Here is a 15,782-nt window from a genome sequence, read left to right as displayed (position 1 = left end):
AATAGTTAATGTTAATTAATTGTATATAAAACTCATGAAAATAGCTCATACATATTGATAAAGGGATAATAATTACGATCAAGGAGTGTTATAAAGTTAGTTTCTAGGAAAAAGTGTATTACAAAATAAATATGGCAATTATCAATATGCATTTATTATATCTGAATTCCATCTATCCAATACCTTTGTTACAATAACACTTGGTTAATATATCGCCGTTTTACAAATTGTTTCTGGTAGTATTTAGCTTATTTATGACGTCACAGGTGATATTTGAAGCTATACTATATTTTCTAACCTTCAACACCGATATATTAATTTCACTATATTCATAATTATATATATATATGTGTATAAATTATTTATACCATAAAATAGTATGCACTTATTTATGTTTTATATGAGTTATACCACTTTTGTTAGCTCATTGTGTACCATTACAATATTAAGTTGACAGCTTGTCGATTAAAAAATATAGACGAGTGTCGATAAGCACAAGGAACATTCTCAATATGTGTCGCTGTACTATCAGCAGATAGAAAGATAGGACACTCCATGTTTACTCACACACAAACCTCGTTGTATCTCAGGCAGTATCTATCGCTTGTTTTCCGGCTTGTAAAAGGTAAGCTAGTCTATGGTATTCTAATAGAGTGATGGGTATATTTAGATGAATTGCTTTTAAAATGATAATCATATTATCTTGTTATATTTAATTTACTTATTGTTAACAAGACAAATACATATTTCGAAAACTATACTACAACCGCTTCAGCACTTTTTTGAATATTGTTTTGTCTGCTTCCTAGATAAGCTGATTGGTGCTATGGGTAATATGCTAAATGTTGTAATTTTGCAATGCTGTGTCTTTATTCAGACATCCATGTAATTTTCTCGTTTTTATTACGTGTTTACCAGTAGGAAGTAGTGTTCTCCTTACATAGGCTTCTCGTAATTACGACTTAATATATAACTACGTACGTACTATAAACTGTTTTTACTCTGCCAATACAGTGTTTACAAAATGAACATTACAAATATGATAACTAACATCCGGGATATTGATTAGAACTCTTTCAAATATTTAATTAACAATACTATTTGCTTTTAGTATTTCAAAATCAATATCTAGAAAATAGGTATTTATCATTTTATGCTAATCAAAGATGTTTTTGACCGCAATTAAATGACTATGAATATCATGGTTTCATCACGTTTTGAGAAAAAAGTTCTATACAACATAACATTCAATTAACCATTTAAACATTTAAAACACGTCTTAGCCAAAGGTATGATTAAGCTTTCAAGGTAACGTTAAACTGTTGCTCGGTACGTATACACTTAGTATTGTGCTAAATGCCCCTGTGATGATATGATCATAACGTTACAAAAAGCTGCATTCTTCGTCATAAGAAAAATATTTGATTTGTAAAATGGAAGACTACTTTCTCCTGAACGTTTGATATCAAGTATTACTACAGTAATCCATCAAGTATTACTACATGTAATCCATCAAGTATTACTACATGTATTTTTTTTCGAAGAATATTGGGTTATTGGACAATTATCTGGAGAATTGCGTTTTTTCTACTCCTAATTAGTCGACGAAAATCTATCCCGTATTATTTACTGGAAATAACACGACTTTGCATCATTTGGATACATGTAAGTTGATTTTTAACTTTTGAAACCTCACATCGCATGCTAACTACATATAATGAATTATAATTATGAATATGTGACTTTAAAATATATTCAAAATCTGCAGTGTAACTAGATAACAAGGTGGTGTTACCACAGAAAAGCTATAATGTCCAACAGGCTCAAAAGGTTGCAGCTAGATGGCAAAGAACTTTTCCGGTTTTTTTTCTGTACTTATTACAACAAATACACTTCATCACAAAATTTAAAACAAAAATAACAAAAATATAGAGAGAATAACCTAACACCATCAATACAACTCGTTCCTCGTTCAAGATAATACAGATAACACAATCCAAGGTTTGATTATCTAAATTGCTTAATGTGTGATAAGGTATGCTTTAAGTAGATAAGGATATTATACAGACATACATATAATCTGCATGTATATTCCCTTTGCAATGTTCTTAGTGGTGGTGATCACCGAAAATACAGCCTGACCACGTGACACATATTCTGATATATAGGATATCTGTTTACCTAGGTCACACACAACTCGGCAGCACAGTGGACCGTTTGTACAAGTCGTGCACCAGGTAGGTGTATCATGTTTCTTTACTTCATTTGCTTATGTTTTACAGCTTATGGCATTTACAGACAAAAGGACAAACACACTCACATCATCATCATCAAACGAAATACTTTCATACATACGCACCTTCATATGCGCCGAAATAACTATTCCCACTCTGATAAACCCAGGAAGGACTTAGGTATATAAGGATTTGTACATAGGTCATGTGCAGATAATCGTGCATGTTTTCATTCAGCGAAGCAGAATTTTAGTTGTAGCAACGGTGACCTTGACTTCCTAAATCAATAGATTTTTTCGCAATCATCAAGGTACGCAATCAACCAAGTTTGAAATTTGTACGGACATTCACTATTAAGGTATTATCGGGACAAAAAACAACGAGAATTATATTTGTTCAACGTTGATCTAGACCATTGGCTGATCACACCCAAAATTAATCAGATTTTGTCGACTAAAACAAAATAATGTTAGAATTATTTTTAAGGAAGAGAAGGACACGTCTACCAATGACCCAATTGTTCTTTTTCTGATTCTTCATGTCGTTTAACACCTAAATACTGTGCACATTTTCAAATATATAAATATAGGGATTATTCATTGGTTTTCCGTTGAATACCATATCTAGTTTACATTTTTATTTATATTGAAATCGATATGGTACATGTATTAAACTAGAAAACAATAAATGTTCTATTTAGAGCTTTTTCAGGTAACACTATGTAAATATTAATGCATTAGAAAAGTGCAGGAATAAGCAACATGATATTTGACGCCATATTCTAATGACGTCAGGCTTGGACAACAAGGCAGATGTGTTACTAAACTCTTACCCTAGAAGACGGGTTGTTTACCACATTTTTACTTACCTCAATAGACGGGATGTTTGTCAAATTTTCATTCGCCTCGGTAGACGGGTCGTGTGCCACACTTTTTACTTATCCTGGTAGACGGGTCGTTTTTCTTCTTTTCCATTTTCCATTGTAAACGGGTTGTGTGCAACATTTTCACTTACTTCGGTAGACGGATCGTTTGCCACATGTTAGACGGGTTGTGTGGGACATTATCATATACCCTGGTAGACGGGTTTTGTGCCACGTTTTCACTTATCCTTATAGACGGGTTGTGTGCATACTCGATATCCAGGTGTTTTACTCACTTTCGCTCTCTGCACCCTTGTAATATGGCATAGAAAACTTGAAGGCACGAAGATAGCTGTTTGATTTGTCTCAGGTCAATAAAACTGACCAATCGCTGCGCTGATAGCTGTCCTTTGAAGATGACAAAGGAGCGACACTCGACTTCAAAGCCTGTTAATTTTTTTACCGTTACGCGACGGCTAGATTTTTCGATGTTCATCAAAGGATCGAACTACTCTTCTTGTCTCATCCACAAGGTGGTAAACACTGAGCCTTCAATTTTGCTATGACATAGTCCAGGGGTGTAGAGAACGAACGTGAGCGTAACCCCTGGGTATCAAGGATGGGATGTGTATCACATTTTCACTTACGTTAGAAGTCGGGTTGTGTTGGACATTATAATTTGCCTCGGTAGACGGGTTATGTTCCCCACTTTCATTACCATTGTAGACGCTGTACGTTGTGTTACATTGTCACTTACTTTAGTAGGCGGGTTGTGTGTAACATTATCACTTACCCCCTGGACGTGTACGTTGGGTCACAATATAACTTACTCGAGTAGGCGGGTTGTGTGTAACATTATCATTATGCATTTGAATCATACTTCCATGATACTAGTCGTCATTTATGTTAGCTTACAATTGCGAAATCCCTGCCTGTACTGAAATAAGTTCACTATGTTTGATATTTCAAGCAAAAGTATTGCAATTGTAAGCAAAAAAATGTGTGACATTGGAAAAGAGAAAAAAAAACCACTCGGCTTATTCAATATGTTATTTAGGTCACAGTAATTTGAAATATTGCATTATAGAAATCAAAAATAATCAAAGAATATATTTGTCCTTATGTTTATTTCATTATTAATTAATTCCAAGCATCTAGAGCGATATTATTACACGCATCATTTGCTAAAAGAGTTGGATGAAAACGTTTCAAAAGTTTCAATTGTTTAGGGTTTAACAGTCTTTCAACAGCTAAGATACTATGTAGTGTTATGAATACAGGTGCCTAGGTAGGAACAACTTTAATAATGCTATAGCTGCGGCGCAAATATTGTTGGTTATATGCATCAACCTGCTAGCTGGGATTTTAAGTTTATTAAATCACAATAAAATTGCCTTATAATCTTTATACATGACTTCAGACAGGGCAAGCTTGTTGGACCAAACTGAACATAAATAACCAAACACATGATTGAATTGAAATTGGCCGTTTAATTTGTATAAACGACAATTGAAAATATTTCCAAAACATAAACCAATATGGAACATGTACATAAAATAGTTTGGTCCTAGGTGGGGATAAAACCGCCACCTGGATAATAATTAACAGGTAAGTACCGCAATACCAGATGGAGGAAGATGGGGAGGAGGCGGGTCAAAAATTATTGTACTTTAAACAACAAAACTGACCTTGACCAGTGTCCATCTTTGTGGTTGTAGGCGGTGTCTGCAGCGGCTGTAGTAAGCTGATGCTGCGTAATCAGTTTATATAACGAGATCAATGCGCGTGACCTTTCCACCTCCTGACCCACAACCCCCTCCACTGTTTACAAACATTGCGTAGGGACTATTTATATACTGAACACATAACATCAAGTGAATCAATCAATAACCGCATGTATAAAATTTATTAAAATTGTCAAAAATTATTGTACTTTAAACAACAAAACTGACCTTGACCAGTGTCCATCTTTGTGGTTGTAGGCGATGTCTGCAGCAGCTGTAGTAAGCTGATGCTGCGTAATCAGTTTATATAACGAGATCAATGCGCATGACCTTTTCACCTCCTGACCCACAACCCCCTCCACTGTTTACAAACATTGCGTAGGGACTATTTATATACTGAACACATAACATCAAGTGAATCAATCAATAACCGCATGTATAAAATTTATTAAAATTGTATTTTAATTGTTTATTGTATTATGTAAATCACTAAAACGAGAAGGAACTCACCATTGACATGTAAAGATATAATGTTATGAATTGAATAATCCCGTTATCTTTCAGGAGTTTAAGAAGATGGAAATACATAAGAATACACTGTATTACCTTTTTATAGTAGCTGTGCTTCCTGCGTTTTATAAATGCACTGCAGATATACAACCTCCAAAATACAGCGACCTCGGTGAGTAATATTTTTTAGATATGAATTATAACTTACATATCTGAGGACATATACTTTTAAGAATTCTTGTTCAAATTATTTTATAAATACATATGTTAACGTCCGTATTATAACAGGATATAGTGTGTGTAATTACGGCTGTTGGTAATACTTTCCATTGTCTAGTACTATATGCATTACTCGCATTATTTTTATGTTCAAGTTCAAATCATTATTGTTATCTTGGGAAATGTTCACAATTTATCATATCAAATATATCAACTGAAACATTTATGGCTGTTGGTAATACTTTCCATTGTCTAGTATTATATACATTACTCGCATTATTTTTATGTTTAAGTTCGGGAAAAAACACCTCTGCGGAATATGATCTATCTAAACAAGAAAATAAATCCTTTTTATTATCTTGGGAAATGTTCACAATTTATCATATCAAAGATATTAAGAAACATTAAAGATCCGAAATGGTTAATATCATTGCGTAAAACATTTTTTCTATCTGATGCTCCACATCAATTCAATTGTCTTTCCATGTAGACTGTAACTTTTTTTTTTATCATATTCAGTTATTCCTTTGCCGATCAGGAGATTTATTTTTGCTATTTTTGCACAGCTTGTGACGGAGACGGACATATCAAATTAACAGTTACGGACTCAATACAATCAGTTGTTTCAAATTGCACAAGTGTATCGCAAAATTCCGTCACTTCATTACCAGCTGACAAAACTGTAACCGTCGACAACTGCCCATTGGTAAGTATAACATTTGAACATACAAACACACGTTTACGTTATTAGGTACTCGTTAGGAATAAGGTTTTTGGATGTTATGACCCATTCATCAGTATCAGGAAGTTATATATTTACTGCGGTACACACTTTATTCCTTACGTTAAGTTTTCACAATTTATTCTTATTTTATTTGTATTATAGTAACTAACAATAAGGAGGTATGTGATAGGAAGAATTACATAAAATTTGATTTTGGTTTTATTACAGAACACACACGTTAAGATTTTGATGTTAGAACGCAACGTGGATAGTCATCTGGATGCCAAATTAGACCCTAGGAGAGTTGGTGAAGCTATTGATGTTATGTGCAATGGCAAAGGTCTCGAAGTGATTACATCGATTATAAAGTAAGATTCCCACGTAACAAGTCAACAAAGGACTAAGTTTTTGAAAAACCAATGTAAGGCATTAGAAAAGAAACAGATGATAACATGAACAAAGGAGAAATTAATCCCGAACGGGGGACAAATGTTTTTAAATAATTACTACAAACACAGTCTAAATCAGATACATTTCATAAAATTTTATGCTTGAATGTTTGATATTATTCATCACTATAGACACTATTCTAAGATAAAAAAGGCAGACCATTTGATCAAAATAGTTAATCTTAGTCTCAACAGGCCACAGTAAAATTTTGTGTAAGATTGTCAACTTATCTAGTGTACATTGTGACGTCACGTTACTATTGTAGTGTGATGACATGTAATTGTGACGTCCCAGTTCTGTCCTTTTAAAATAAATCTGAAGAGCCATGTGAAGGATGAAGGATGAAGGCAGCTAATTTCCTAATAGGTATTTAAATATAATGTTTTGCTTTATGTATGTATAATAAAAAATGATTAAATGTCCATCAGAGGTAGGTACACATAGAAGAATTAAATTATAACAACCCACTACAAAACTAGCTGCTTTCACCCTTCACAAGGCTCTTGAGGTTTATTTCAAAAGGACAAAACATCGTGACGTTACAATTACGTGTCATCACATCTCAATAGAAACGTTACGACACAATGTACACAAGATCGGTTGACAAACTTTCGCATTTTTTACTGTGACCTGTTGAGATTAGATTCTTATATTTTGATCAAATAATCTTCTTTCTTTCCTCTTAGAATAGTGTCGTAGGAATATGACTGATACACAGGTAGCAGAATACAGTAGAAATGGCCCGACTCTGATAAACAAGGCACATGTCGAGGAAATGTAAACACAGCGGATTTACCCTACACAACACATGTATACATGTATATATATTTGTAAACTGCATTACATTTACAATACATATAAAGTACTGAGAAGTGTATAAACCTCTTTTTTCTATGTATGTCACTTGTGTGAAAAACCATGGTTACCACATCAAAAATTACCAAAATTTTCCTAAGCTCTGTCTGAAATTAAAGATTACCTACCTGGTTGCTGAATTATCTGGGTCCCAGTAAAGTTGTAAAACTTATTTTTTTGCAATTTTGCGTCGTGTGCTGTTGTCAAAAGTTAACCTCCTGTAAAGCTAGCTTTTCATGTGTACTCACCCTTTCGGATTATGGCCAAAATTTTATTCTCGAGCCAAAAAAATCTTCTTTCTTTTTTACAAATGTGAAGCTCACATAGCCCACTTCATCATGCTAATACCAATTTTAGAACAGTTTTATTTTTATAATATTTTTACATATCATTATACAGGGGTTAGCCATTTAACAAAAATATCACCCATGGCCACAACCCTCTACTGTACACTGCTACCACAGGTAAGATGTTAAATTCATCTCCGACACATACCTGAATAGATTAAGTTTCAGTATATTGTCTTTTCATAACTTCTCATTTACAGTGTCCCTGGTGTAAGTTTTAAACCAGTTCCGGTTTCCTATCAAGAGCGGTTGACAATGATCCTTCTTGATGGTGACGGTAAGGTGGAAACAATAACGCTTGGGGGCAGTTACACATTACAAATCACAGCAGGTAAGCAGCTAAAGACGAAAACATATGCAAATAAATTTACAATTTAAACTGTTGCCATTGTTTATTCAATTATCTTGATATATATTCACTCTATCATATATATATATAGAAAAAATAAAATTAACGACCGACTAAAAAACTAGCTGCTTTCACCCTTCACAGCACNCGTATGCAAGTTTGAGACCATTCATTATTAAGAACCTCATATGATTTAATAGCAAAGGTTTACTTAATGTAGGTATCGTGTCGTACAGATGACTCAGCTAGTGTCCCCCCCTTCCCTCGTATTTGTTCATATGTTACGTTTCTATGATTTTGATTGCTTTTTTGATTTGTCTCGTTTTTGTATTGTGTTTTCTTACATCTATTTTCGCATTGTTCCTATTCGATATAGTGTGTATACGTCCTTTATCGATAGGCGAAACGACCCGGTTCGAGTGACAAACGAAATATACAATTTCGTCACATCGTTGTACAGATAAACAATACAAATCGCTAACTTGGTCAAAGATTGACAAGGGAACCAGTATGTCTTGAAACGTTGCGACAAGTTTAGTACATACATTGTTCGTGTATAAAGTAAAACTGATGAATCTTATTGAAGATCTTGTATAATCTACTTAAGCAGAAGATGCCGTTCTGAAAACATAGTCCATGTCTTTCACATCGTTCCTGCATTAAGCTGGCTTATTAGCTACCACTAATATGTAGTGGTTACAAAACCGAACATGACAATTCATTTAGAAAGCAGCAGCCTTATTTATTGCGACGACTAAAAATGTGATGTCGGTCAGATAAGTTAAAATTTCCAAACATATATCATTTTTTGCATTGTCATAAAAGCAGCAATATTTTATTTGCATCAATATTTTGATGACCATGACAAGTGCTTTATGTTTTTGTTCTCTGAAATATTTTAACTGACCATACAAATAAAGATGTGCAATTGTAAATTACAACAACAATGCCTTCATAGAAACGTCTTACCCCGTAGATGTTACTCGTTACACAAGTTATTGTGACATTTTTAAGGTTGTTCAGGTGAAACAGAATTCTTCATGTTGTGTTGTACTAATCATAATTAGCAGAAAATGAATTAGCTTGAAAAAGCAACATTTTCTTAGATATTGAATAATACAGCGATTCTTCAAGCGGGCGTCATACGTGATTTGAAGCGGTGTCACCAACATTGCGCGCAACGTCTATCTACCTGGTACGCTGACTGACTGTCCAACTGCACAAGTCGTGTCGACTATGAAGTTGTTAATACAGTTTACTGATTCTTCTCTGTCCGGCAGGAAATATAAACCGTTCACGCCATTTCATTCCAGTAATTGTTGTTGAGACAATTTCTGATCTTTCGTGGTCACCTTTCTGTCAATCGTTTGTCTGCTCCCCGTTTGTTATTCATTTTATTTTCGGAATCGTAGATTAGACCTATCATATATATTGCGTATCGCGTATTGGCTCACATTTCATATAACTTTAGTATTACTTTAACGGGAGTCAGTGGTATAAAAGATAACATAATCTGCTGAGCACAGTTACAGTTGCGGTATCGAACAACGGTACATGATGTGCGAACATTACCAATCTGGACGATTATAGCTGGCGCACATGTGTGCGCACGATGAAAGAACGTTGAGCAATACAAACCGTGTTTGGTGTAAATTGAGGAAAACTTAACAATATATACGGTTTCGTGTTTTATCATATAAACTTGCTATTTTAAGCATGTTTCTATATTCTAGCTATATATATGATCTTATCTTTATATCTATATTTTCTTAAATTGAAACCACCAAAATCGAAACATGTAAAATTTTAACACATATGAACATGGGTCTCATATACATATAAATATGTACCTGGACCGTAATGATCCTCGCCCGGGGCACTTACGTAACTCATCAATGTGATAAAATCCGGGTGAAGAGACACTTTATACAAAAACGAATGTAATTAACAAACACATAATACTCAGTTACTGACCAGGTAAAACGCCGGTCACTCATTAAGATGCTGGTATTGACAGTCTAACGGTCACTATAATACTGTTTGACACGCATTGGGCATAATTTTAATAATTGTGTCGAGAAATTCATATTTTCAGTGTACCATATATCATAAGAACCTTCCGTATTTTTTTCATTCCGTAATGTTGATCAACCACATCTGTGCCCAACGGAGATAACGATTGATCAATTGCACAGTTGTGCGCACCATGTGCGGACGATGTATGCACGAAGTGCGCAAGCTATTTTTGGTGCGTTGTGTGGTCACACAGCTGTATTACTAATTTTGTATTACACTTCCATATTTACATCGAAATATAATAAGATATCATTACAATAATTTTGGAATAGCGCAAATCAATGCATCTTAACTAAATGCGTATTAAGCGAGAGACGGTTATTATATATTCTGTTACAGCGTCAATGCGTGTCATAGATTCCCTTCCCTCAAAACATGTTATGTTATTATACTAGCAGACAACCCGTACAATTAAATACTTTATGTGGTAGAGTAATAGATATATATATATTAACAGAACAATACTATATATATAAATACTTTTTCAATAGAACACTCAATTGGTGAGTAGATATGGTGACTTTGTAATATCTTTACATAGCGTTCCTCTCATAAGTGCGCTTTGAAATAAGTCTAAACATGAAGAAGCTGGAGATCATTTAACCTACGAATTGTATCGCAATTCTTTCATTCAAACTATTAGTCCAGATTAATTTCTTGTGTACTATACTAAACATTTACTTGATTAACAGTAGTCAGTAGAATATGACCTGGATAACCGTTGCATGATGAAATTACTCATGATTATTATGTTGTTGTTTTTTGGTAAATTTTACGTAATTTGAAACATAACTGATACATTAATTTGAGGAAGACATATGTGCGGAAATACCGGTGGAAACATTAGAATATTCTGATGAGAGCTCTAATAGTGGTAGCTTGGCCTCTTCTTCAATGTTATGAGCGGGATTATGATTTCAAGGTCAACAGAGTTCCTACCACATCAAATTGTTTTGTTAACTTATCTAATGTGTCAAAAAGTAATTAGCGAGAATAGCAGCTGTTTAAAGTACACCATTAAAAGGTATTCATTGAAAATAAAACGGTAGGATTAAAAAAAGGGAATGATACGCCTTGATGATATACATTGTACTACAATATCACCTCTTCTTACTGTCAAGGAATAATCTCTGAACATATCATTATTGAATGTTTTAAATCCCTGACCTTTCCGTGGCCAAATGCAAACGCAAATCATATTTTGAGTTATGAGGGTCCGTAAACATGAATATAACAACCATCCGTTCATTATTTAAAAACTAAAATAAACTGTTTTAAGTGTTATATTAATAGGCATGTATTGTTTTCAAGCGGACAACCTGCATATCCATGTACAGTCGTGCGATGCCTATCCCGGCAATGAAAAAAGTGAAACGGTACATTTGTTCATTAGTGGGTAAGTAGAGTTGGTCATCATCAGTTTTTAGTTTAAACTGTTTGTTGAAATCTATATATCTATTTTCTATACAAATTATTTTTAAAGCTGTCGCGTCAATATAACAGTATTTCATTATATTATTGTTTTGATTAGATGTCCACGTCTGTTGTAGAATATTTGTGATGTTCTTATTCCTTTCCACAGTTTTTTTTTAATTAAGTCACTTCTCAATCAATATGTGTGATCCTACAATCATAACCAGATGCGGATTGTTTGCTTACGGCTGTTGAGTTTGTTGTCATATCCTTTGCACATGTTTTAGTTAAGAAAATACCTCGTTGAACAAATTCTATTAAAATGTATACTTGTTAATTTTGATATCTTTTTTGATATGCTGTTTTTGGATGATGATTTAGACTTTGTTCAAATGCCATAAATACACACAACATTTACAAAAGATATTTGAAGTGATATACTTTTATAATTAAGACAAATTTCAAAAAAAAAACATAACCGTGTATCATCAATACATACATTTTTCCATATATATTGAAAATTAATATGATATTACACAACTTACACATCTCATTCTTTGCCATTACAGGAATCCCGACGGTACTAACAGTGTTTTGACAAATTTTAAGGAAGCGACGTTGCAGACGGCATCAGCTACTATGACTGGTTTCAGATTTATTGGTAAAGATAATGTAGTCATTACCTGTACTGTTGATGTTTCGACTCCGACAACAACAACTGCTTCTCCCATTACTACCACGGCAAGTATACATTGAATGGCAAACATTCAGGACCGAACAAACATTATTTCTATATTAACCTATATATAAATACTCATGTGTAACATCTTGTATGAAAACTAAATAATGTACCACATGCTAATGCTCTATCAAATGCTATTGTTAGTTTTATGTTTCTTCCTCTTACTTTTTCTCTTTTATACCTCTTCACATATTTTAAGTGTGTTTTCCTTATTCTGACAGATAACACGCAGACGACGAAATGCATTTCAACAGAAACACAAAAACACCCTTGAAGTATCGACTTCATTCCGCGTCGAAAGTTTATCAACGAATGGGGTAAAGGGTAAGTATAAACCATTTTGTCGTCTTTGATATCTCCTATCACATTATGCTGACATTTTAGTTTTCCCCAGTATAAGGTAAAACAGAAACATCACCAAATATATGACGAAATATGCCTCCAGCACACATACACACATGGAGGCACATCCTAAAATGACCTAAGCTGTTATTAGGTTGTTAAAATCTATACAACCAACCAACATCCTGTACATGTATAATCTGCAGGTTTAATATATAGATTATTCTGGAGTATACGTAAATATTATTTTTTGGATATATTGTTTATGTATGTGTAATAATGCATCATATCGGTCCTTATCGGCCTTTGCATACTTCGGTATTTATTACCACCGAAACACTGTGTCTGTAACCTTTCGTGTTATTCCTGTCGATATTGTGTAAGCACTCGATCAATTAACACCACGTGTTATAATGGAAGCCATTTGTTCACCTTTTGCGTCCTTGTGTCTGATGCGGCATTTGACGAGCTGAATTCCAAAGATACTTCATATATTTATAAATGAGAGTATAGAGAGTATGAACTATTAATCAAGTAGTGTAGTATATTCTTTTGCATGTTCATATTGTACGGATTTCTATATTTGTCAACTTCGGGGATACTTCTAGTAGGCATGTATATACCTGCTCAGAGAAGGTTAAAAAGTGATAAGCGAAAACTCCAAAATACTTCAGACTGTTTGTTGTTGATAAGGTCACTACAGTGTGTATTGTATTACTTCATAGTTAACGTCCGAAGCATTGTTACGTTGACTGATTGTACCTTCAAAAATCCTCCTTGTGATTTATAAAATGTTGTATTATTTTCCTGTCATACGGACTTCAATTTCATGTTCAGGTCCGCCTGAAGAAGCACTAGAAGGCAGATGCCTATCGGTAGATCTTGGATATTTATTATTTTAAACTATATTTTCTGCGCAAGAAATTGTTCTTTTCATTTAACTACTATATATAGAATAACATATTTATTGTTTTATTTTATATTTTCCTTCGCAAGAACTTGTTTATTTATTATGTATATAGAAGAGAATAATAAGTGTCCAAGATCTACCGCTAGGCATTTCTGCCTTCATGGCCTGTTCAGACGGACTATATATATAAATATATATTTAGTTCAGTTACTAAGATGAAGAACACTATAATTAATTATCCTTCGAGATTCATTACTTATCTGTCAATAACGCGTGTTATTTATTTTTCAGGAATGGTCGCTAAAGAAGGCCGATGCATCTTGGTGGCAAGCATTTTGCTCGTGAAGTATTGTCTGCACTGGTTTTGGCATTAAGGCTTCCATTTATTTACGACGTGATGGCTTTTTCATATTGAACTTTGGTCTATGGACAAGAAAATGTTGAACTTTAAACATGTATTGCAATATGTCAAACACATCACACATGTGCATCTTTAGGTTCTAATTGCGTGCGCATTTTAACATAATTTGTAAATCAACGGCCTGACAAAGAATGTAATGTCGACCTTCTGAAATACAAGCAGTCTCGATCTTCATTTCAAAGCACCAGTTTGATTTTCTGCAATCCAGATATGACAACAGCCATTTAAAATATGGTATTCTTGACAACCAATAAATGCCTGAGAAATTGTTGACATTCCTATCAAAATTCATATTTTGAAATGTTGGCTTTCGTCAAAAAAACTTTTTTTGAGTAATTCGCACTAATTATTTTCTCGATTTATAAAGACAGATTGACACAGGTGTTGTGGTATACATGTACATAATTTATGTATATCAAATTGACATCAATTATTAATATTTTTTAAGAATTAGCACGCAATTTCTTAATTAGATGTAAACTTACTCATGCAATTGTTTTTGTAAATATTGGTTTAATCTGTTATATTTAACGTGATCAATAAATCCACAAGTCATTATACAATGTGTGATGAAATCATTTATTTCATTGGTTTTTGATATATGCAATCAACAATTTTATTCGAAACACCATACACCAATTCATTTCAAGTTGTGAAACATATATCCATATAATTAGTTTTTTTTTCTATTTTTGCACCTTATGAAAGCTATCAATGAATACAATTATTGCACATAATGTAAACATTATTGGAATGTATCTTTCATATCAGTAATCAGCTCAAATGCTTTTTCGGAAAGACCGTTTTGATATGGTCGTTACAGTTGTGTCATTATTCCTGTTGCGCTGAGGCAAATCCTATACGATTAAATGTCCCATAGCTCAATGTTGTCCGTCTAACAAAACAGAGTTCCCATTTGTGTGGCGTTTTTTCAACTTTCTTCAAAGATACTGGGGTTTAACCCAATTAAAGCGCCATTGATTATATTTTAAACGGGAAAATACGTTTTAAAGCTTGTTGGTTGTTGGTGGAAAAGTGGTGGAACAATATACATAAACAGATAAACATTCAATAACGGATGTTTTCGAAATACATGCAACAGTAGGGAACATATATTGCAAATAAATAAGAAAATCATGGAATAAGTATCGTTATTTGAAATCACAAGACATTAATTTGCTTTATAAAGGAATGTAGGAATAAATGTGTTTGATTTATTAATTGATTTATTTTGCACGAATACCTTGTGTTACTTTATATATTTTGCCATGAAACATGAGTGTATAAAATATCGAAGTAAAAGCGAATTAAACGTGTCGAAACGTTCCAAGACTAATTGGTTCCCTTTATAAGATATGACTGTTGGGCGATTGGTTTTGTTTACCTGTACAACGATGTGACGAAAATGTATATTTCAAATGTCACACGACCTGGAACGTTTCGCCTATCGAAAGAGAGTGTATACACAACGCATCGAATAGTTTACTTGTAAGGTAAAAATCTAGCCCTATCTCCCATTAAGTCAGTATTGGGTCATACAGATAACTCAGCTGGTCCCCCCTCGTATCTAGACGTTTAAATGTAGAAGTAGAAATTACCTTATT

General features: G+C 33.6%; 1 protein-coding gene across 1 annotated transcript in view; it reads left to right on the top strand.

Moving 5' to 3' along the window:
- Positions 1-14,618, top strand: part of LOC110457508 — a 63,794-nt gene extending 49,176 nt beyond the window's left edge. Inside the window, exons 2-10 of the mRNA XM_021508821.1 lie at positions 2,186-2,237; positions 5,385-5,502; positions 6,116-6,255; positions 6,502-6,641; positions 8,126-8,256; positions 11,662-11,746; positions 12,333-12,504; positions 12,727-12,829; positions 14,049-14,618. Coding sequence (XP_021364496.1) covers positions 5,397-5,502; positions 6,116-6,255; positions 6,502-6,641; positions 8,126-8,256; positions 11,662-11,746; positions 12,333-12,504; positions 12,727-12,829; positions 14,049-14,131 — 960 coding nt within the window. The 5' untranslated portion in view covers positions 2,186-2,237; positions 5,385-5,396 and the 3' untranslated portion in view covers positions 14,132-14,618. The remainder of the gene's footprint in view (positions 1-2,185; positions 2,238-5,384; positions 5,503-6,115; positions 6,256-6,501; positions 6,642-8,125; positions 8,257-11,661; positions 11,747-12,332; positions 12,505-12,726; positions 12,830-14,048) is intronic.
- The last annotated feature ends 1,164 nt before the right edge of the window (positions 14,619-15,782 follow it).

The sequence above is a fragment of the Mizuhopecten yessoensis genome, unplaced genomic scaffold, assembly GCF_002113885.1.
Source record: "Mizuhopecten yessoensis strain PY_sf001 unplaced genomic scaffold, ASM211388v2 scaffold9159, whole genome shotgun sequence".
NCBI classification, from domain to species: domain Eukaryota; kingdom Metazoa; phylum Mollusca; class Bivalvia; order Pectinida; family Pectinidae; genus Mizuhopecten; species Mizuhopecten yessoensis.
The sequence above is the reverse complement of the archived record's forward strand: the minus strand, read 5'-3'. Positions and strand labels throughout refer to the sequence as shown.